Source organism: Heteronotia binoei, chromosome 2, assembly GCF_032191835.1.
Source record: "Heteronotia binoei isolate CCM8104 ecotype False Entrance Well chromosome 2, APGP_CSIRO_Hbin_v1, whole genome shotgun sequence".
NCBI lineage: Eukaryota > Metazoa > Chordata > Lepidosauria > Squamata > Gekkonidae > Heteronotia > Heteronotia binoei.
In genome coordinates this window covers 134,573,011-134,597,902 of record NC_083224.1, presented here as the reverse complement: position 1 = coordinate 134,597,902, position 24,892 = coordinate 134,573,011, and the positions used below count along the sequence as shown (strand labels likewise).

General features: G+C 40.4%; 1 protein-coding gene across 4 annotated transcripts in view; it reads right to left on the bottom strand.

Moving 5' to 3' along the window:
- DNAJB4 (DnaJ heat shock protein family (Hsp40) member B4) overlaps nt 1–24,892 on the bottom strand; it is a 44,803-nt gene that overhangs the window by 10,531 nt on the left and 9,380 nt on the right. For all 4 annotated transcript variants that reach the window (XM_060232077.1, XM_060232075.1, XM_060232076.1 and 1 more), the window contains exons 2-3: nt 10,141–10,399; nt 4,282–4,856 (exon numbers count right to left, since the gene is read on the bottom strand). In XM_060232077.1, coding sequence (XP_060088060.1) covers nt 4,282–4,856; nt 10,141–10,351 — 786 coding nt within the window. In that variant the 5' untranslated portion in view covers nt 10,352–10,399. The remainder of the gene's footprint in view (nt 1–4,281; nt 4,857–10,140; nt 10,400–24,892) is intronic.

Sequence of the window (24,892 nt, the reverse complement as noted above, 5' to 3'; positions counted from 1 at the left end):
AGATGTTTAAAAAGACTGCAAGCCCTTTAAACATCGTCAGAGCATTGCAGAGTTGTGGCTTGGAGAAGGCATTTAAAGGGACCTTGATCCCTTTAAAGACTTTTTTCTGCCATTGAAACCAATGGAGAATAGGGACATCCCTTTGAGAGCTCAAAGAATGGGATCCCCGGGTCCAATCTCTTTGAAACTTGATCGGCTTCTTTGTGTGTTCAGTTGGTTTAGTCCAGTTTGTATCTAGATGCCCAGCAGAGCCCCCACCACCCCTGTGAAGGGAGTTCTCCCCACAAGATTGGCTTCTTTGTGGGCTCTGTTGACCAGTCCAGTTTGAACCAGGCTGCCCAACAGAGCCCCAGCCAAGGCTGCAGTGGCATGCCTCACAAAAGCCATTTAAAGGAAGTGTCCCTTTAAATGGCTTTTGCAAGGTGCACCATGTGAGAGTGAAGCCCAAGTGGCAAATTCACCCATTCACGAAACTCAAAAACAAACCGATCTGGTAACTGGGGAGGCTCATGAGGTGTGTGGTTCTTCCAGCCCCACACACCACAAGCAAAAATAAACCTCTATTTTCCTGGTTTGGCTCATCACTAATGGGGACAATTGACTATAACAGTCCCCATTGGGTATAATGGAGCCAAATAACCTCAGGAATCCTGAATATTTACCAAATCCAAATACTTTACCAGTATTAGGATTTAGGAATCTTGGGAAATACCAATATTTTTCAGGTTCAATATACCAAAAATTGAAAAATACTTTTAAAAAAATATATATAAAGTAAATACTTTAAAAAAATTTTGCACACCTAGTCAGAGAACAATTACTTTCTGACAAAACACTTGGGTCCACTGGAACTAGTGAGAGTGAGTGCTTGCCTGGGAAATGGAGTTGATAGCTGCTGGCATCAGCCCTGGAAATGCATATGAAAAATTAGGTTGATTGAGTGAGATGAGTGCACCCCCATTACTACATCTAAGATCTTTTCATGCCTGTCAGGAGAGAGAAAGTTTTCCTTCTTGCCAAATCTATGATGGCTTTAAGGTTGTGACAGAACTAGCTGTGTTTTCAGGTTACTGATTGGGAAACTGTGGTCCCTGAAACATCTAATAGTGGTCTTGAGATCCTGTGATACCATGACACTACAGAGCAACCTGATAAGGGGATGATTATATCCCTTCCTTTCTGGGCAATTTCCTTACCTAGAGGCTGGCTACCAAAGCTACCATTATATTTGGGGATACGAATGGGCCCAAGGCAGGGCCTTGAACTGGAACTGATGTGTCTCATGACCGGATCCAAAGATTTGGCAATAAGCAGGAAAGAAGGGAAACATGAAGATATATTTCTGTTAAGTCTATCAAGCTTATAGCAATCCTCCATCTGTAGAACCTTGCTATGGATTGGACAAACTTCATATCTGAAGTGATCTGAAGTTTCATTTTTTTACTTATGCAATCTCTTAAAAGCCTTCACCATCTTTTGGATGAACGACCTTTGAGGCTAGGCTTTCTATTGGAGGGTCAATCACTGAGATATGAAACAATCTGGAGACTTTGGGGGGAAAGAAATACAGCCTTTGGAGAATTCTGCATGACGTTGCTGGCTGACCATGTTGACCCACTCCTCCTTCATTTTTGTAGTGAAAATATGATCTGGAAATAAACACTGGCTGAGAGAACCTCAGGATCTCCTACATGCTCTTCCTCCACATAGGAGTCCCTGGGGGATTCTGACTTGGGGTAGAAGGTCTAAAAATCCTTGATGCATTGTATCTAGGAAGATGCAGCTCCTCCTGAGAGCAAAAAAAAGAGCTTTTTTTGAGCAGAAATGCACAAGAACACAATTTTGGCTGGCTTGGCATCAGGGGTGTGTGGCCTAATATGCAAATGAGTGCCTGGTGGGCTTTTTCTACAAAAAGCCCTCTGTGAAACCATGGTGATGTCAAGGTGTGTGGCTTAATATGCAAATGAGTTCCTGCTAGGCTTTTTCTACAAAAAAAACCATGGCAAAAACAATGACGGCTTGTGTGAAGAGGGAGCTCATCACTAGATATGCCCTTGTCCTAGTGATCCAACTTATTAAGTCAGGTTCATTGAACATGGTCCTATTAGAGGCATATAACTAATAAAAAGACTGTTATGGGGCTCTTCCTTGTCACTTGAATGAGCCAAAGGAGATGAAGCTAGCCTTGTCTAGGCCATTATTGTGATCCTTGCCACTTTTGGAGGCATGAGGTAAAGGGATTAAGGACAATGAAGGAGGAAACACATACAAAGACATAAAAGCCTATGAACTCTTGAGAGAAGATTCCTTCCTCAAAGTTGTATTCCTAGCATGAACTCAAAGAGGAGGCAGGAAGATAAACTGAAGATATGTCAGTACTCCTTCCCTATGATTAGCTACTTCTAGCCTCTGAGGATTGTAGGTAGGAGAGTGTCCTAAATGTTTCAGAATATCTTCCTCTTCTCATGTGAAAAGAACTGTTTTCCGTGAAAAGTTCCCAAAGTCTGCTATATTTTTTATATATGGTAGGACGAACAAAATGAGCAGGATTGCTTTGACTTCTCCCCTTTTGGCATGCATGGCCAAGGCTGCGTCTTTGGGCATGCATGTTCTAAGCCTGCATCTAACTAGCCCTAGAAGTTTCTGAATTGAAGCTCTGTGCAGGCAGAAAGTCCATCAGTGTGATGCACGAAGTTTAACATGATGTGCTGATCTACCAAAAAAAGAGCACCCATCTGTAGAACATATGTACTTAATTATATTAAGTTAAAAATTAAACCCACACCATCTCTCAGTGCAGTTTGTTGATGCTGAAATTGGTACAGTGTTGGTTTTCAGACTACACCATTTTCATATTTGGCAGACTATTCAGCTGCTACTAAATTAAAAGATAAACTTGTGATCAGGTAATAGAGGTTTATCCACTGCCCCCCACCACAAAAAACTTTCTATAGACTTAGTGGTGAGCTATTCTGCTATGTGGTGGAAAATGCACTATTGTTGGAGATAACACAAAAATGTGAACAATATCTGAGAGTGTCACAGAGAACTCCTACCAAAGTATCAGAAAAAAGAAGTCTTAATGCTGGTAATTTGAATAGTGCAAATAATAAGAAGTCATAAAATGATTAAAACCAGGCTGAAAGCAAGTTTTTGCATGAGTAAAAGATCACCTTTTATGAAAGGGACAATAGACAAAGGGGGGGAAAGGGATGGCCAATTACAGGGTTAATCTGGAACAGAGGCGTCACTAGGGTGGGTTGCACCCTGGGGTGTAACTGATTCAAGTCACCCCCCCCCATTGGGCATCACCCCTTTTGGAGGGCTGCGTCACCCCCTCCATTCCCTTTGGCTGCCTCTCAAACCAGGCAGCGCTTGCCGTTGGTGGGAGGGGAAGCGCTCTCTCTCTCACACACACACACAAACTCTCCCTTCTGTGTTTCTCGGGCGGGCAGGCGGGCGCGCGCCGTTGGGCCGAGTGCGCGCGAAGGCGCATTCCCATTCCCTGCTCCTCTCTCTCTTCACTCCCTCCCTTTCTCTTCCCCTCTCCTGGTGAGGATTGGTCGCCTGGGGCCAATGAGAATGCTCTGGGGGAGGGCCGATGGCCCCCTTGGCCCCGCCCTAGTGACGCTGCTGATCTGGAATCTTTTACTATACACACTTTTGTATCATGTTGAGTTCTAGAACAAACAGTGGTCCATCTTCCAAATGATACAAAAAGAGCCATCCATCACAGGTTCTCAGACACTTTTTAAAGTATAAACATTGCTGTGGGCTGTATCATGCTGATTTCAGCTCTGACTCACAGTAATCAAAATAAATAGAGCCAACAGCAGGGGCCCACAAAGTGGTGCACATAGGTGCCAAAGCACCCAACAACACTATTCCTGGAGCCTGCCAAATGTTGTTAGAAAGTGCATGGGGTCAGGTTGGGTGCTTGCCTTACAGGGCTTTTCACTGACCACTGGAAATCCAATTGGCTGAACATATTAAAATAACACTGTTTCAGTGGCAGCTGCCACCACAATGTTGGTTTTATTCTCTCTCACTCATCTTTTCCAGTGAATTTTAAAAATTGCTTCCTTTTCCTCTACATCGGGACTTCCTAAGTGTGTATGGTTCTGCATCCTGCAGCACTGCTTTTGTGGTTGGTTCCATCTTCTGTGGCAGCCATTTTGTGATTGTGCCCACTACCCTGTGTCAGAATTCCCAAGCTGCTGTGGACTCAAAAAGGTTGAGGACCCCTAACCAATACAGTTCCAAACTTAACACAGTTCTTACCTCTCGTAAACTAATCTTGACAGGATAGATAATATTTGATCCATCCCTCTTGAAGTGAGGATGAGGTTTATCTTTAATAACAAACACAATATCTGCTGGGATAGTGTTGGGTGTTTCATCACCTTCTCTGGGAAATGTAATTTTAGTGCCCTCCTTCCAGCCTTTCTTGATATCAATGGTAAGGATTTTATCCTCTGTTCTGACACTTCTTCCATCTGGATTCATCCTTTTTCTAGAAATCCTCATTCTTTTGGTGCAGCTGTGATAAATCTCTTCCAATGATACTTTCAGTTCATGAATAACAGGAGGATCTTGCTTACGACGGGGCTGGCTACCAACAGTGTTTCTTTCCCTTGGAAATCCATTCATATTAAAAGCAGTAAAGGAACCAAACGGATCTCCATCCACTTCCATGTCTTCAGTGTCCCTGCTGCCTGGCATCCTTCTCCCAAAGAAGATTTCAAAAGGATTTGCACCACCAAAAAAGGCTGCAAATGTAGCATGTGGATCTCCATGGAAGGAGTACCGGAATGTGCCCCCTTGTCCATCAGGCCCTCCAGCTCCTCCTTTTAATCCTACAAAGGGACACACATTCAACAAAACTTATATTAATTTCAAATTCACACACTTAATGAAAATTATGGCATAGCTGATGTTCAATGCAAGAAAGTCTGCTTAACAGAACTTACTTCCAAGCCAGGAAGGTTGGCTGCCAAGGGCTGTATAAAATTGCTCAAGTACTTCAGAACAAGCCTCAAAGAGATATTATGAAAATATATTATCACACCCATGCTGACAATTACCTCAACTATTTCAAGCCTGCCATTTCTTCCTACATGACACCCACCTACACTCTGTGATTAATTTCACCCACACATCCTTCCTAAATTTAAACAGTTTCTCAGCTTTCCACTCCATCTTCAGAACACCTCACCAGACCTTGCTTAAGGGCTGAAGGCATATTAACCCTTTAGTCTTCACTTTTAAACTCATCTGCTTCTGAGCAACAAGCATCCTTTAAAAGTTAGCTGCCATCTATGTTTTATTAAACTTTAATTTATAAATAAATCACTAAGAAGTAGGGCTTTTTTGCAGCAGGAACGCCTTTGCACATCAGGGGATGTAGCCAATAATCCAAAAGCTTACAGTAAACCCTGTAAGAAGAGCCCTGTAAGCTCTTGGAGGATTGGCTACATCAGGGGTGTGTCGCCGCAAAGGAGTTCCTGCTACAAAGAAAGCCCTGCTAAAGTTCTTTTGAACACCTACCGTTTACCTTGCTGGATTAAAATGTCACTTATTGACATATGAACATATGAAGCTGCCTTATACTGAATCGGACCCTTGGTCCATCAAAGTCAGTATTGTCTACTCAGACTGGCAGCGGCTCTCCAGGGTCTCAAGCTGAGGTTTTTCACACCTATTTGCCTGGACCCTTTTTTATGGAGATGCCGGGAATTGAACCTGGGACCTTCTGCTTACCAAGCAAATGCTCTACCACTGAGCCACAGTCCCTCCCCTATAAACATATTTGTGTTCATTGTTCTAATTTTTATGTACCACGGAGTTTTTATTTATTGCATGTAAATCTATGGGGATATTTACAAATAGACTTTAACAGTCATTTTCTCTCCACAAGAAACCTGTTAGAATAATTACAGTTCTCCAACAGGAAACCTTCCATACCCTCATCAAATTACATTTCCCCAAGATTTTTTGAGAGAAGCCATGACCTTTGCAACTGATAGAAAAACTAATATAATTTATATTTTCAAAGCATCTTTAGAGTTCTACCAATGTTCTTCTTGGTATACAGCACCTGCACTACTGTTGACAAGATGAGGCTGAGATGGTTCTTTCTGTATTTTATATGCTATATTGGTCTGTAAGCTAGACCTACTACAATTCAGTAATAATTGATGAACCAATCAAACCAAATCCTTAACAAAAGAGATTTGCATTTACTTCTTGAAAGATGAAAGACATTTGAGTAAATGTTATTGTGACATGTAACTTCCTATTCTGAATAAATCCGTAGAGAAACAGTGCAAAACAGCCACACCAAGCTATAAAATGCCCATGTATCTAATAGCTTGTTTTCAAAAACTAATCAGAATAATCCAAAACGCCAATCATTTTAATTTTATAAGAACAGAATTCTGTTTGAGTAATGGATTTTCAACACCAGTTATGTGAATCTTGTTGGATTTCCCAACAGTTTCCCAAACTGGGGGTGGAAAGTATGCTTGATGTTTACACAAGTTTTCCCTAACATAGGATTAAACATAAGAAAGTACAAACATGCAGTTAGAATTTATGATACTTTTTAAAAAATCCCAGTTTTCCAAATTTGTGTTGACACCAAAACAATAACTGAATCCTCTACCTCAATTCAGAAAAATAATATTATCAATAATAATTAAGAAATTATTCTATTAAATGATGCTTCAAATTTAATTTTAATCTTTGCTATGATAAACATGATGATACCAACATGCAAGCATACAGATGTAGTGCTAAATAACGGGTAATGTCAAGCCAGCTGACAAACTACACATGTCCTCAGTGGAATGACACTTCCTAGGTTTTACTGAAAGGACATTAGGTTCCATAACTATAAAAAAAAACTTTAGGACCACTATCCTCACTCTGTTTAAAAACTAGTGATACCTGCTTCTATTCCTTTCACCTTAATTTTTGATAGCAAGGATACAAAATCAATTTCCCTGTGTTCCATTAGGAATTACCATATAAGCAAAAAAAAGAAAGAAAAAAGTACCAGCATATTAAACAGGAAAAAAGACTTCAGAATCAAAATATAGAGGAAAAGCCTAGAAAGATATAAGTGCCAAAGGAACATTGAAACTTGATTTTTAGAAAAAGCATACACATCAGTCTTGTATATTTCTGAAAGATGTGATAAACATGGCAATTTGGGAGCCACAGAATCATCATTTTAAAGTGACAACAGAGGGTGAGAAGATGGCAGCTGGATTTGGAGGGTTGCTCTTAGAACTCCATATTTTAATTCTAGGTAAGCCTCTGGCATTTTATCTTGAGCAATTAAGTACACAACTTTTAAATGTGTTTTGTTGACAGTTGGAAGCAAACTTTTATCTAATTTGGGCAGATCACTTTAAAGTGGAACTAGTATTGATATAATGTTTTGTTCATACAATCCAAAAATTTACAGTTTACAGTGCAATCCAGAAAATGATTACATGCTTCTAAGCTAGTATTGCCAGGTCCTGCCTGGCCACCAGCGGGGGAGGGGGAGGGGGAGGGGGGTTGGGTTGCCAGATCCTGGCTGGGAAACTCCTGGAGTCCTGGGGATAGAACCTGAAGAGAACAGGGATCTCAGCAGGGTCCAATGCCATAGAGTCATAGAATCACAGAGTTGGAAGGGACCTCCAGGATCATCCAGTCCAGCCCCTTGCACATGCAGAAAAATTCACAAACACCGCCCCACCACTCACCTGTTAACCCTGCTCCATGTCCAAAAGATAGCAAATATATATATATATATATATATATATATATATATATATATATATATATATATATATATATATATATATATATCCCCTTCGCACTGATGCAACTCTTCCTGCCCACCTTTTTCATGATCTGCCTAAGTTCACAGAATCAGCATTACTGTCAGATGGCCATCTAAGCATCTGTTTGAAAACCTCAAAAGAAGGAGAGCCCACCACTTCCTGAGGAAGCCTGTTTCACTGAGGAACTGCTCTCACTGTCAGGAAGTTCTTCCTAATGTTTTGCCAGAAACTCTTTTGATTTCATTTCAACCAGCTGGTTCTGGTTCTACCTTCTGGAGCATCAGAAAACAACACCACATTATCCTCTATATGACAGCCCCAGTACTTGAAGATGGTGATCATATCACCTTTCAGTCATCTCCTCTCTAGGTTAAACATAACCAGCTCCATCAACCTTTCCTCACAGGACTTGGTCTTCAGATTCCTTACCATCTTTGTTGCCCTACTCTGGACATGTTCCAGCTTGTCTATATCCTTCTTAAATTATGATGTCCAAAACTGAGCACAGTACTCTAGGGGAGGTCTTACCAGAGCAGAGCAAAGCAATACCATCACTTCATCTACATTCTGTGGTTAATTTGTGTATTTACACTCTGTAATTAATTTAACTTCATGGGACACTATACTTCTGTTGATATGGCCCCAAATCCCATTTGCCTTTTTGGTTACTGCATCACACTGCTGACTCATGTTCAGTGCATGGTCCACAAAGAGCCCTAGATCCTTTTTGCACATACTACTCCGAAGACAAATCTCCCCTTGGATTTTTCTTACCTAAACAGGAAAATGTACATTTATCCCCATTAAAACTCATTTTATTTGTTTTAGCACAGTTTTCCGGTTTGTCAAGATCATCCTGTATTCTGACTCTGTCTTAAACTGTATTTGCTACTCCTCCCAATTTAGTACCATCTGCAAATTTATAAGCTTTCCCTCTATTCCCTTTCAGCCAAATCATTTATAAAGATGTTGAACAAAACAGGTCCCAGAACTGATCCTTAAGGCATTCCACTTGTCACTCCTCTCTAAGAAGATGCGGAACCATTAACAAGCACACTTTGGGTGTGTCAACCAGTTACAGATCCACTTAACGGTAATAGGATCCAAGTAACATTCTACCAACTGATCAACAAGAATATTATGTGAAACATTATCAAAAGCCTTACTGGCTTTTGGAATCCACCCTCTGAGTCCAAAGCATCAATTTTCTCCAGGGGAACTGATCTCTGTAGTTTGCAGATGAGCTGTAATCCCAGGGGATCCCCAGGTCACACCTGGAGGCTGGCTGGCATCCCTATTAAGCCCATTGACAAGTGGATTTAGAAAGGTGTAGATCTGGTTAGGATTATACTGTTAGTGTTCTTATGCGTGAAAGTTTATATGATTTAAATAGGCATTTATGTCTTCAGCAAATCCTTTAACAGCAACAGGTCCATCCCACTAAGGGAATATATTACTGAATGCAAGTAATCAAGTGACTGCAAGAAGTGAAGATGTCAGCAGCTCAGCAAGTTCAAAATTTTGACTCCTCAAAGACTGAGAATTTCATATGTTGCATTCCAAAACTTCTGGGAAGTTTCTGAACAAGCAGCAGCAGCTGATTTTAAGTAACTGTTTTAGGCAAAATGAGTTGTTCTGTGCTTCATTTCCTTGGCACACTAGTACTGTTTACAACTGAGCTGAAAACTTGTCCTGGTATTTTAAGACATCACGCAAATTCTTTCCTTTCAAGGCAAGAAGCCAACATTAGCTGAAGTCTGGACAACTGACTCTAGCTGAGAAGAGCCATCTTTTAACACAGGGGTGGCCAACAGTAGCTCTCCAGATGTTTTTGCCTACAACTCCCATCAGCCCCAGCCAGCATGGCCAATGGCTGGGGCTGATGGGAGTTGTAGGCAAAAAACAGCTGGAGAGCTACCATTGGCCACCCCTGTTTTAACACAATGTTATTGTATAATGTTCACACGATACAAGTATACTGCCCAAATGAGTATGTCAAAATTAATCAATTTAGCACTCTATATACTTAAAAGTATATCCCCACCATTTATACTCAAAACTATATCCCGCTGAGTTCAATAGGTATGTGTGCTGAAGACATCAGTATAAATCACATACCAAAAACCCCCAACACACACTATTGCAGAACTGCTTGTAACAAACTGATCAGATACAGTAATGTATTCTAAGGTAAATATAATTATGGGCTCAAAGGGTCACCTCAAGCTTTCATGCTTACTTAACTGCTTTTGACATCAGCAAGTTTCAAACTAAAGCTAAATACAAGATCAGAAAATGCTCTTACCTTCTTCTCCAAATTGATCATAAATCTCTCTTTTTTGGGGATCACTCAGCACTTCATAAGCTTCTGCAATCTCTTTGAATTTTTCCTCTGCATGGGGAGATTTATTCTTATCTGGATGCCATTTAAGAGCTTGCTTTCGATAAGCCTTCTTGATGTCTTCATCAGATGCCCCCTTCTCAAGTCCAAGAACGGAATAATAATCCTTCCCCATTGTGAATGTTTAAAAATGTTTTAAAAATATCTTCTCTTGTCCTGTATGCTGTAAAAGTGTTAACATAAGTCAAAAGCTGTGCTTACACTATGCAATAAGCAGAGACTTTGCCACTTTCTCCCCCTACCCAGTAGCTTCACACAGTTAAATATATACAGTGGTAAGAGACACTGCCACTCAGAGCCCTCTTAGTCACACTACGTGTCTTTGCTCTTTCTAGAACAGCAAATGCTTGGAGACGTCACTTTCCAAGTTAACTACAGCCAGCATTCTGCAGCGCTTTCTCTTTGTAGAGTTAACTGTTCAATATCCATACTTCTTTGAAGCTGAATTCATAATCTATTATGACTTTGTAAACTATTCTTCTGTGGATATCTATAATATGAAAACAGGCTGATTTTAGACTATACGATGAAAAATGGACTTAGTAAGCGTTTTAAGAAAAGCTAATGGCAAATCACATGTGTGAATGGGAGAGGGAGAATAACTTACAGCATCTACAAGATGTTAGAACACGGAACACGGACCATTCTTCCTCTTTATTTTGCATACAGTGTTTGGTTTCTTAACAGTTGGGCTATTTAAAAACTCTAGTACTTCAGCACTGCTATCACAACAGTACATAACAACTACCTTTACAGCAGCAGCCAGTGCTCATATTTACTTCCAATGCTAATTTCTAGCCAGTGGTACCACATACTAAAGTGGTCATGTGCACACTAATGAGACATGCAGAGTTTTGTGTACAATGGTTTGGATCCAGTGACGCTTCTTTTGATGAAAAAGTAGAAACTGGATCCAACTCATTTAAGGTCACAGCAGAAGTGCTTAAAAACCATGGCACCAAGTTATACGGAGCAGTCAAGTACGACCAAAAAAACAGGAGAAAAACACAACCCTACACAAGAAAGGTAACCAAAAAGGTGGAGACAAAGAAAAAGATACTAAACTATAGCTACCCACAAAGTATCATATATAATTTAACTATACATTCAAAATTACAAAAATATCATTTAAAATCACAATTCTAAGGTTCTGTATATGAGTATTTAATCCTAATATAAAGACAAATGTCCAATCACATAAATACAGGCTAAAAGGTACAAATTATATCTATAAACAAGAACCAATACCAAACATGTTTCAGCTAAAGCCTTCCTCAGTGGTAAAATTCAAACTGGTACTCTATAAATTTAATAAAATATATACATAAAATGTATCCTACACAGAATAGGCATACAATGAAAGGGAAGAAGTAGAAAAATAGTTATCTATATATCTGTTAAGCAACAATTTTTTAAAAATTATATATTTTGAAATATGTGGAACTCGGATAACTATCTTACACTGAGATGTTCACCCATGAAGTTAAGTGGTGATAAATATTCTTGAGATGCCCGTGGATCAAAATACATATAAAGCATATTGCTAAACAACTGCAAATTAAAAAGTCTCCTAAATTTTAGAAAAAAGATATGTAGCTAACTGGGGGGGGGGGGGAGGAGAAAATCATAAATATTTACTTACTTAGGCCAAATCTGCAACACTCAAAGCTCCAATGGAGTGCTCAAAAACATAAGCAATAAGCACTATGGTATCCACTCCCCTGAATATATGGAAAAGTTGGGGGTGGGGAAAATGTGATGCAACACTGGGGGGTTGTAGAAAAAGCGCAGCAGGAACATTTGCATATTAGGTCACACCTCCTGATACCAAGCCAGTCGGGACTGTGTTTCAGTGCACTCCTGCTCAAAAGCAGTCCTGAGCCTACTTGACTATGAGGTCAGGCAACAATTGTTAAAGGTACACCAGAATCCAGACTAGAGAAACAAGTTGAAACAAATAATGCCTCATGTTGAAGAACTGCATAAATTGTTTCGCTCAGTGTACTGACCTTATTGAAGTTCAATTCAAACATTTTAATTTGCATTTCTTTGTTTACTGGATGCTTAGAATAAATGGTGGGCTAGTTTCTCATACCTCCAAGATTGCCTTGGACTTTTAGAACTCACATACTAAAGGAGATGAAGCTCGTAGGCAGACAATAATTTTCTAAACTTCAGCATATTTTAGTATTGAAGTGTTTACAGATTTTCTCAGTTCTCCTTTCTGCCTTTGATACACTGCAGGAACATGACAGGATATTCAGTGCAATATAATTTTGTTAACAGCAGCCACTACCAGATGCGGGTGGAAATACTGGATTAACTCAAGGGTTAATCAATGCTATTTTCATAAGAGATTCTCCCCACTCATGCATGTGCACACTGAGTTATTATTCCTAGTAAAGGAAAAACATTAGGCCACAGATTGCCTACTTTGACCCTACTAAGACAGAGATGGTTGAGGGAAGAAAGATTTAACTTAGAAAAATGGTAGAAAGTATTAAATCTCCCCTTCTCCAGTACTGTTCAAACCTCCACCCTAGCTGCTTTTCAAGAAAAATTAAAAACCTCAGGAGATCTGATCAGAAGTCTCTTAACACCTCATCTAGTTGAGCCCTATTCTGAGTAGACTTGTCATTGGAACCCTGACTGGTATTTCTTTCCATAAGTGTTAGCAATTCCTAAAAGATCCTTGGGACCTCACCCTCAACAGGTGTTCTGCACCAAAAGAGGCAGCTTATTCATTCAGTCTTGTAGAGCAGTAGTTTCCACCCTTTTTAGTATAGTATTGTTTGGCACTCTAGGCAAACTATGACCTTGGCACCCATCTATTTCAGCATTCCATTTTCTACAGCAGCTAACTAGATGTTTCTGAGAAACCAACAAACACTGCACAAAGGATGCAGCTGACCCCACTACAAACCCCAAGCAAGTGGCATACTGACATATACAGTCTTTGCATATGGAGGTTACATTCCAGCTTTTGAACACCCCTCTCCTTTTCTAATACTCCCTCATCGATTCCCCACTAGGCTTCTTCTGGTGTTGGAGCTCTTTTCCTCCCAATGCTTCCATTTGATTTCACACAAGCTACCGCAGGGCTGTGACTTGCCCCACCTCTTTCCTGCAGCAAGCAAGATCCTCTGAAAACTGGTTTCTGCTTGCCACAGGAAAGAGGCAAGGCAAGTCACAGCCCTGCAGCAGCTTGTGTGAAATTGGATGGAAGCGTCGGGGGTGGCAGGGGGAAGAGCTCTGATGCCAGAACAAGCCTAGTGGGGAATCAGTCCCTCTAATCCCCCTCCTAAGAAACTCACTCTAGTAACCATCAGGTTTTACTTGATCAATATGTACATCTAGTGGAAAAAAACAACAACTAATGTATGACATGAAAGACACTGTTTTCAGGGTCATATCTTAGTTTGCAAAATACAAAAAGAAGCAATGGAAAGGACAGGGGCAGTCATTAGGGAGGGCTGGCCTGGAACCCACTTTTAGGACTAGACCAACAGATTGGGAAACTCTATTGTACAACATGAAGTTACTTTACAAGACCATTCTTCCTCTCCCTTTCACTTCTGTCCAATGGTATAGCTTCTTGCATGTTTTCTTTCTCCTATCTTGCAAATATTCCTATGCTCAACGAGTTCCTTAAAACTACAAGTGGGTTTTTAAAAAGTATTTTACTAGGGTTTTATAAAATTATGCATGGTGTGAAAAGTGGATAATGACCTTTTTTCCTCCTCCTTCTCCCATAATACTAGAACTCTGAAGCACTCAAACTTTGGGACAGCAGATGCAGAATCAACAAATTCACTGTTAATGGAGGACTAGCGGCACAGATGGTGTTAAAAGTGGATTAGATAGATTGATGGAGAATAGATGCAAGGGGTGCTAGTCATCGTGAATAAAGGGAACCTCCATATTCAGAGGCTGTAAACCTCTGAACCCCAGTTCTTACAGGCAACATCAGGGAAAGGCTTTCACCTCTAAGCTCTGCTTGTTGGCCCTTCAGAGCAACTGGGTAACATGTAACCAGGATTCTAAGATGGACCACAAGTTTAATCCATCAAGATCCAGGAGACCCAAGGTTTGAATATCTACTCTGCTGGATGATTTTGGACTAGTTACACATTCTCAGCCTAGCCTACTTCTTTGTTGTGAAGATAAAAGGGAGACAATGAAATAATGTGAGTTTATTTTGGGTCCTCATGGGACAGGGAAAAACAGTGTATACATGAAGTAAATGAATAAAAATTCATATTCTAACAGCAGGAATTATTAAATGCCAGAAGTCAGGCAAAAGGATGTTTGGGTAAAATTAAGAGAAATAAAATATAAGAAAGTAGTTTATAACAAAGCAACAGTCCATCTAATCTCAGGTATTAGTCTGTTTCCCTCTTACTATCAGAGATGCAAGGAATTGAATCCAGGACTTTATTATGCATTAAAAAAACAAACTTTGCAGTTAAGTCACAGTCTTTCTCCAATGTTTTCTACACAATGCTTGTTATCAACAGCAACAGATTTATTGTATGTGGCCAATGGCCATTACAATACAAGGTTAAATACAATATCATAAAAAGTGGTCAACCAGAAAAAAAAGAATAGTTGAATAAAAATACAGAACAATGAATTAAGTAGGTTATAATTATAACCTTAAATACATTGCTAAAATACTAAAGTAAAAGCAGTTAGGTTTAAGATGCAAATATATTAAAATGCCAGATTAAGAACATATTTCCTTTCCTTTTTCAGAGTTCCTATGATCAAAAGATCATGAGCAATGACTAGAAGAGTACTAAATTAGCTAAAGGAAAATATGATAGGAATTTAGGAACTGAAAAGATTATATCTGGATCACTGTCCAGCAAGGACATATTTTAATAAGCTTTACCCTTACATCTCCAGGTCAACATGACCTATTTATTCCAATTACAATTCACAAGTTGTGAAACAAATGAAAATATTGTGTTTTGTAGGCTTCTCTTCTGATAAAATGTAACAGTGGGATCCATGCAAAAGTAGTATAATGAGCAGCTACTGGGATAAGGAGCTGGAGGGATGTCATGCCTACTCAACAGAGTCCAAAACTATTTGGGCCCTCTTGGTCTGTTTTCTGCTACTGGTGGGCCAACAATGACCTTCCCTGTGTTAGATATGAAAGAATAGATGGATGGTTGTTGTTCCACAGGACTGATTAGGAGTGAGATGAGGCGAGATGTAGCAAAAACAATCAGGGCTATATTGCTAAATCTGACCAAACAATATCAATCAAGCTTCATGGAAAGTCAATCAAAAGAACTGTCATTCAAGTTTATGCCCCAACGACAGATGCTGAAGAATAAATTGAAAGCTTTTATGCAAGTGTCCAGGAAGAAACTGGTTACACATCTAAACACAGCTAAACAAGATGCACAGGAAGAAACTGATCACACATCTAAACAAGATGTGCTGATAATCATAGCTGACTGGCATGCAAAAGTAGGAAACAAAGCAGAATCAATCAAATCAGCAGAATGAAACATTGTAGGGAAATTTCAGCTGGGAGCAAGAAATGAAACAGAGCAACTCACAGAATTCTGTAAAGATAAGTTGTTCATTGCAAACATGTTTTATGCAACCAAACAGATGATTGTATATAATGTGGACATTACTGGATGGCCAGTACAGAAATCAAATAGATTACAACTCTGCTAAAAATGAAAGATCAAATACATTCCTGCTTTGTCTTGCTGAAAGCCTCATTTTCCAGAAAGTGGAGAGGGAAACAAGAGGATATGCTATCTTGGACTTGATTCTCACCAACAGGGAAGAACTGGTTGATGAGATGGATGTAGTGGGCACCCTGCATAGTAGTGACCATGTGATTTTGGAATTTATAGTCTTGGGGAAGAGAGTAGTCAGATGTATAGGCTGGGCTTCAGGAAAACACATTTTGACAAACTTAAAATGCTGCTGGATAAAATCCCATGGTCAGAAATATCTAAGAAGAAGGGAGTTCAAGAGGGATGGGAGTTTCTTAAAAGCAAAATATTGAAAGCACAATCACAAACAATTCCTATAAGAAGGAAAAATGGGAGGAGCCTAAAGAAGCCAGGGTGGTTCCACAAGCAGCTCTCTAATGACTTGTAAAATAAAAAAGGCTAATTTAGGAAATGGAAGGAAGGTCTTATAACCAAGAATGAATATAAACAAATAACCAGTGCTTGTATAGAAAGAATTAGGAAAGCTAAACCTCAGTATGATCTTAGGCTAGCGAGAGATTATAAAAACAACAAAAAAGGGTTCTTTTCTTATGTACAAAGTAAAAAAAGGAACAAGGACATGGTAGGCCCCTTGCAAGACCAGGAAAGTGACATTGTGACAGGTGATGAAGAAAGGGCAGAACTGCTCAATTCCTACTTTTCCTCAGTCTGCTCTTATGAAGGAAACAGTGTTCAATATGGCAAAAATATAACATATGATGAGGGAAGGGAGTTGCAGCCTAAAATCAGAACAGGGGTAGTACATAAACTTTTGTGAGCGTGATGCCAGTTTAAAGTTTTTGGAGAATTTGAATTCCAAAATAATTACTGAAAATATTAAGCAGTGGGAACGCAGTGGAAGTGTTGCTGTAAGCATTTTTTGAACGGGGACGTCTTCTTTAAGAATTCATGGAGCACCCTATGCTGGGAGTTTTAACTGAAGCAGGACTTTCTAAAGTCGACAACCTGCACATTGGGACTCCTTTGTGGAAGATTGTTCATGAGAGGCAGTGGTCCGTCCCCTCTTAAAAAAACCATCGGCAGACCTGGCCATATTGGCAAACTATCGGCTGGTGTCAAACCTTCCCTTTTTGGGTAAGGTCATAGAGCGGGCGGTGGCAATTCAGCTGCAGGGATTCCTGGAGGACACTTCCGCACTGGATCCATTCCAGTCCGGCTTTCGGCCAGGTCACGGGACGGAGACAGTTCTGGTTGCTCTCATAAATGACCTCATGCGACAGCTGGATCAGGGCGGCTCTGCGGTGCTGTTGTTATTAGATCTGTCAGCCGCTTTTGACACGGTTGACCATCAGCTACTGACTAGCCGCCTTGCCGATGTGGGGATTCAGGGATCTGCCTTACAGTGGCTGACCTCCTTTCTCCAAGATCGGGGACAAAGGGTGGTGATAGGGGAGGAAGCATCCCAGAGGCACTCTCTTAGTTGTGGGGTGCCGCAGGGAGCGGTCCTATCCCCGATGCTATTTAATATCTATATGCGCCCCCTTGCCCAGATTGTCAGGAGGTATGGACTGGGTTGCCATCAATATGCGGATGACACCCAGCTCTATCTACTGATGGATGGCCAGTCTGACTGTACCCTGGAAAATCTAGACCTGGCGCTACAAGCCGTGGCTTCTTGGCTCAGACTGAGTCGGCTGAAACTGAATCCGACGAAGACGGAGGTTCTCTACCTGGGTTGAGGCGGTCCGGGGGGAGAGATCCAGCTGCCGGCTCTTGACGGGGTACCATTAATACCGGTCCCTAAGGCCAAGGGCTTAGGCGTGCTTCTTGAGTCCTCCCTTACAATGGAGGCCCAGGTAGCAGCCACGGTTAGATCTGCCTTTTTCCATCTTCGGCAAGCGCAGCAGCTGGCCCCTTACCTGGAGCGCAACGACTTAGCGACAGTAATCCATGCTACGGTCACCTCAAGAATAGATCACTGTAATGCTCTCTACATGGCGCTAACCCGGAGACTACAACTAGTGCAGAATGCTGCGGCACGACTGTTAATGGGGCTGCCGTGATGGGAGCACATTCAGCCAGTGCTGAGGGAGCTGCACTGGCTGCCTGTTGTGTACCGAGTTCGCTTCAAGGTGTTGGTATTAACCTTCAAAGCCCTTTATGGTCAGGGACCTGCCTATCTATGGGACCGCCTTTCCCCATATATCCCCCAGAGAGCACTGCGATCAGGGACAAAAAATCTGTTGTCTGCCCCTGGCCCAAAAGAAGCCAGGCGGTGTGTGACGAGATCCAGGGCTTTTTCGGTGGCAGCACCAGAACTTTGGAACACTGTTCCAGAAGCTATAAGGGCCCTGCGGGATTTGTCTGCGTTCCGCAGGGCCTGTAAGACCGAATTATTTAAACAGGCTTTTGCGGTTTGAAAAAAGGCTGCCGCCGGACATCTTACAGAATGCTGGCAATCACAGTCGAGAATTCGATACCGCCTATATTGTACTGAAATACCGCCATAGAATGGTTTTAAAGTTGATATATGTAAATTATGGTTTTATATGTTTTATGGATTGATTGTATTTTATGATGTTGTGAGCCGCCCTGAGTCCGCTTCCGGAGAGGGCGGGATATAAATGGAAAGCAATAAATAAATAAATGAATTTTGTAATTCTTTGTCAATTTTGCTTATTTGTACATGCACCATTATTACATAGTAATTTGGTCACTATAACCTTTGGTTGTGTATATTATTGTACCCGGGGGTCGTTTTGCAGAAAAATAGGTGGTGGAGCTCATCCAGGGATTGTTATGCAGCTGCAATACTATTCAATGGACAAGGAGGTGAACTCTCAGAAAGGTTCAGGAGCTGTGCTCCTGCGAGCTCCCATTAAATCTGAGGCCTGTTTGTACCTAAAATGACTTCTCTCCCGGTTGATTCTCTGAATTAGGCAGATCACGAGAAGGAGGACAAGAAGGGTTGCACCAGTGTTTAGTTCTCGTGGACCTTTCTTACACGTGCAGGGAAATGCCAATTGCCACTTTGGGGTCAGTCAGCAATTTTTCTCCAAGCCAGTTTGGCAAGGGATACTGGAGGTTTTTGCCCTCTTCTGGGCATTGAGCAGGGGTCAGTAGGGATGTATGTATGTGTGATGGGGAGGTATTTATGAAATTCCTGCAGGGCATTGGACTAGGTGACCCTGGAGGTCCTTTCCAACTCTGATTATATGATTCTACATAACTGAAAGCAGAAGATAGAGAAGCTCTGTTCTCCCGCTAAAAGAAGACCAGGAGCTGATTATTGTACAGATAATTAATTGTTAAATTAGAATAAAGCTGATGAAAAACACCAAAACATTCATAGTTGTTCCAAACAACAATCCAGAAGAATTTAAAGACCATGTAAAGAGCAGGTTTGCTTTACTAAATTCAAGTTAAACTCAAGTGGAACTGGTTTGCTTTACTAAATTCAAGTTAAATTCAAGTGGAACTGGAAGAACAAAAGGTTGAAACTAGAGGTATCATCAAGGAAGAATGCACAAAGGCTATTCCTGTAACCCAAAAGAAATAAAAAGCCTCAACATTTAAAAAATATCAGATAAAAATAGCTTCTTTCTCCCTTTTCCGGTTCTGTTGTACATCAGCAGAGGAGGAAAATTATTTTACATAATTCCTTCACTTTGCTGTACATGCATGGAGGTCAGAATGCTGCAGTAGGGAATAGAATAAAACTTCCCTTTTTGCATGTTCCATTAGTGAAACTCTCATTTCGTCCTCTCAGTGCAGCCTTCTGAGCCACTGGGTTATTAGTCCACAAAGATCCTGCAATCCTGGATAAATGTTATCAATGTCCAAAAATAAAATGTGGAAATGATCCAAGGCCATAAGACCCTTACACTGACAGCTGAATGAATCCAACTGTATATTGTGCTGTTCAGGAACAAACATGGAGTTTCAGAACATCCCCTGCATTATAACCTGCAAGGTTTATCCCCAAATCAATTTAAATTTGTAACTGATTTAGTAACATAACTCAAATGACTAATCATGTATAGATCACTCAATTGCTATATTTTGTATTGCAAATAATAACAACAACAACCAGAAGATGTAATGTGATTTATATTATTTACTCAGTCAGATAGTTAAGTTTATTGCTGGATTTATGGTTGGGCCTACCACAATGCTGCCTTCCCAGGCAAATTTCTTTTCAAAGGCTCTGGCCACATTAATTTATCAAAGGCAATAAACATATTATTAAAACATGTTTTGATGCTAAAATTAGTAACTCAGTAGAACTTTTTCATAAAAGATGGCATTTGTGCAGTTGCTTCTGTCAGACTGTATAATTAGAAATTATATGAAAATGCAGCCAATCTTTTGTGTAGAAAGCATATTTATAGCTAGTTTGAATAATCTGTTCTCAGCAGGGCTTTTTTTAAATTTTATTTTTTTAAAAAACAGGTACCAGAAATGAAGGAAGAATGCCAAGAGGGAAATGAAGGAGAAGCACATGAGTGCCCCTCATGAAATTTTAAACACTTTTTGAGAATTTTGTTTCCACAAAATGGTTCTGGAACTCTGTTTTGCTGCACCCCTCCCCCAGGAAAAAAGCCCTCGTCCTCTGTAACAGCAAGGTAACCCAGCCTAGGATATGCTTTGTACTGTTTCTTTCTCATGGCTTCAAAATGTGCTCAATTTATTTTATAAACCAGAAATGGAAATGTCAACAACTCAAAGTGAACAAGACATAACAAGAATAATTAGGGGGAGGGACGGTGGCTCAGTGGTAGAGCATCTGCTTGGGAAGCAGAAGGTCCGAGGTTCAATCCCTGGCATCTCCAAAAAAGGGTCCAGGCAAAGAGGTGTGAAAAAACCTCAGCTTGAGACCCCGGAGAGCCGCTGCCAGTCTGAGAAGACAATACTGACTTTGATGGACCAAAGGTCTGATTCAGTAGAAGGCAGCTTCATATGTTCATATGTTCAATTTGAAAAATTATATTTGTGAAGATGCATAATTTGTACCATGGAACTTCAGTTATAGTGGTCTAGACCAATGGTTCCCAACCTTTTTAGGATGGTGACACATATATCCAAATTTATTTTGTAGGGTGACTAATCTAGGAGTGGCCCAAGGTTTTTTGGTGCCCTAGGCAAACTATGACTTTGGCATCCATCTATTCCATAATTCCACTTTCTATAATACCCAACCAGATGTTTTTGAGTAACAAAAAAAAAATCACACAAAGGGTACAGCTGCCCCACTATGAACCCCAACCTCCTCCTCTTCCAGCTGGCCAGAGCCAAAGTTTGAGGAGGCATGCTCGAGGGTGGGAGGTGCTGGGCTGAGGAGATACAAGAAGAGGGTTGATAGCTAGGGGCTTGGTGCACTAAATCTCACATAGAAGGCAGAGAGCAGTGAGGCACTGCAGTGGGCTGGGCAAGAGGTTGGGCTGCTGAAGGAGCAGCACCAAGACACACACATACCATTTTCTATCCTCCTCTGGTCTTTCCATAGCATGCTGAACAGCTCCCACCAACTCTCCAGCCTCCTCTGCTTCCTTCAGTTACTACAGGGAAGTTACTAGTTGCCTGACAATTTTTTTCTTCCTCATTGTCACAAAGGAGAGGGAAACAAGAATCTGAGAAGTTGGCAAGGAGGAAATAAAGAGAAGAAATGAAAGGGTAGAAGCTGCCATTAGGGTGGGCTGGCCTGCAACCCACTTTCAGAGGCTATGCAACTGACCAACTCATTGGCTGGGAAACACTAGCCTAGACCTTTAGCATTTCATGACTACTAAACAGCTTTTATAATTTTACAGTTTCTTCTAAAACTAAGAATTTTAAAACCAAAGTAGAAAGGAAGAACTCTAAAAACGATTGGCAGTTATTGCATACATTTCAAATAACCATGATTGCATGATCAGCAAACATACAATCTATCCACATCTAAGCATCTGACCCTTTCCAAGCATCTGGCCCTTTCCAGGCTTCTTCCTGAGTTTTCTCAAGGAGCACATGCTTTGCAGCATGCCTTGTCTAAGGCGCATAAAGTCTGTAAGAAGCTTTCTGCATCAAGTACTTTTCAATCATGTTTTTTTTCTCATTGCATAATATTTCCACAAGTCTTGGTTCAGTTACATTATCACAACATCCCAAGCATAGTGGTTGCAGTTAAAGTTCACTCTGCTGTAATTTAAACAAATAAACCTGTTAGGATGTGTGTAACAAGAGATAACAGGAAAAGCACAAAAACTCTGAATTTTCCAAAACCCATTTTTTTAATGGCTGGCAGCAGATGATGGGTGTTGTGCCTTGGCTTGGAACTCTTTGTTATTTAATATTTATGGATAAGCACCGTAGTTATAGAACAGGAAATCTCATGGCAAGAAATTAAATAAAACTGCAAAACGTAAGTTTGCGAAGTAACACTGTTAAGTGGGCAGTGATGTTATTTGTCATGAATAACATCACAGTTTGAGAAGGGTGCTGGTATTTCAGAAACACACTAACAAATGGTACTTTATCAAGGTATAAGTACACAATACTATGCTGAAAGCAAAAGTGGATCCTAACAGAAAGCCAATACTGCAAATAAATCAATTGTGAAAAACTATCTAAATTAGGACAAAAAGTTTCCTTTTCTTGCTTGATAACAAACAATGACTGTTGGATAAGAGGTCCTGTTATTCAGGTTTCCATACCACCCTGACAAACTGCAAACTGCAATTAAGTACTTGGCTCAAGTTTGCAGACCTAGATGTATCAAACAAGAAGGAGCTCATTCTAAGCTGTCAACTTATTTCAGTCTGTTTAAAAATTCTTATTTCTAAGACACTTCTATCTACTATAAATAAGGATTTCAGTTCACAGAAATCAATTAATTAGATAAAGCTAAAACCAAATCTGAATCTGTGTGGGCAACACAACCATGTGTGCTGTTTAGACATAAAGCAGCATGCAAGGAATCTAATTTTATGAGAATTAGCCACTAGTTCTTATGTAGATGGGATTTAACGACAACTTTACTGGCTGCAAGCAACTAGGCAAGAAACTTACTGCAAATCTGATTTGGTCAGGTTAAGCACTAACTTACAGAAAAAGTGCCTGAGAACAAAGTTTGAGTCCAATCACACCTTTAAGACCAACTAAGTTTTATTAAAGGTATGAACTTTCGTGTACATGCACACTTCCTCAGATAAAATGAAATGAATTTACCATTCCATACATATAAGGCAGAGGTGGAACAGCAAATTAGCACACAACATAGGGTTTCCAATCCCCAATTGGGGGGAGGCCCTTCTTCTGCTTCAGAGTTATTAGAAAGCAGGAGGGGGAGGGTTTGAATGTCCACTTGGCACTCCAATCGATTCATGGGTATCTGGGGCTCTGGGAGAGCTGTTGAGGGTTGTTTTTGGGGGGGGGGCAGAGGCACCAAATTTTTAGCATAGCATCTGATGCCTCTCCTCAACCCCCCCCCCCCCCCCAGTTTCAAAAATATTGGATCAGACAGTCCAATTCTATGAACCCCAGAAGAAGGTGTCCTCATCCTCCATTATTTCCAACGGAGGGAAGAAATTTAAAAGTGGCCCAGCCCCTTTCAATGTAATGGCCAGAACTCTCTTCAGAGTTCAGTAGTGCTTCTCACAACCTTGTTCCTGGCTTCCCCCAAAGTCTCTTGGCTCCCCAGATATTACTTGAGTTGGACCTGGTAACCCTAATACAATGTAATGATGATGTTTTAACAGATGCAAATAGGAATAACAAGCTAAGTTTATAAGGTCACTGTAATGATAAAGTTTTAAGTATGCATTTCTTTAAATGTTTGGTAAGTTTGAGAAAATAAAGAGGGAATGGAAGAGGAGGATGCGTGAGTGAGGCGATTGGTTGGTGCCTGAGAGCTGAGAGGAGCTAAAAGGGAAAAAAATGTAAAGAGACAAAGCAGCAGTTAACAGTCAGCAGTTAACAGACAACAGAAAAACAGTCAGCAGTGTCTGAGAGAGCTAACTTCTATAAAGTTCAATCAACAGAACCGAACGAGCAGTCTTCTACGAAGGCATTAGGATTCTAGAGAAGCAAGTCTTCGTCTCCAGAGTCAAAGCGTAATATTGTCAAAGTAATATAGGAGTGTGAGAGAAAGAAACTGACAGAACCCAAAGTTAAAAGAAAGGGAAAAATTTAACTGAGCAAAATATATTAAAGCTTGGAAAAGATACATTCAGAAGAGAAACGGTTTGAGTTAGAGGGGTGATTGTGTGACGTTAAGGTTATTAACATCCACTGTTTTATTTACTGAAGAGATAAACTGCTAAACATCCTGAAACCAATACACTTCTTGTACAAATAAAGCTTAATTTTGTTTTATGTAAACCTGGCGTGGTCCACAATTAAGAAGAATGCATTTATACATCAATCTCCAATTTTGACATATTTATTTGCTTTACTGTTTCCCCTCTGGAATTAAATCCAGACAATGGTAATCTTAGCTTGTTATTCCTGTTTACATCTTTTAAAACATCTTCATTATGTTGTATACTAATTTGCTGCTCAACCTATGCCTTATATGTATGGACTAGTAAATTTAATTTCATTGTACCTGAAGAAGTGTGCATGCACACGAAAGTTCATACCCTGAATAAAACTTAGTTGGTCTTAAAGGTATCACTGGACTCAAATCCTGTTCTATTGCTTCACACCAACACAGCTACCAACCAGAAAAAGTGCCTGTAGCTGTTTCTGCCCATGCTATTTGTGTACAGCAGAAGAGCAAAGAATTTTACTCAGGCACTCAGCTCAATGTCACACAAAGGATACCGAAAACTGAACAGCTGAAAATTAACATGACACAACAACTGATCATGAAACCCATGATGAGAATACAACTGTTGCATACCACAAGCAAAAAAACCTCAGCAACCTTATTAATCCATATTTGCATATTTGTCTCACTGAAAGGCACACAT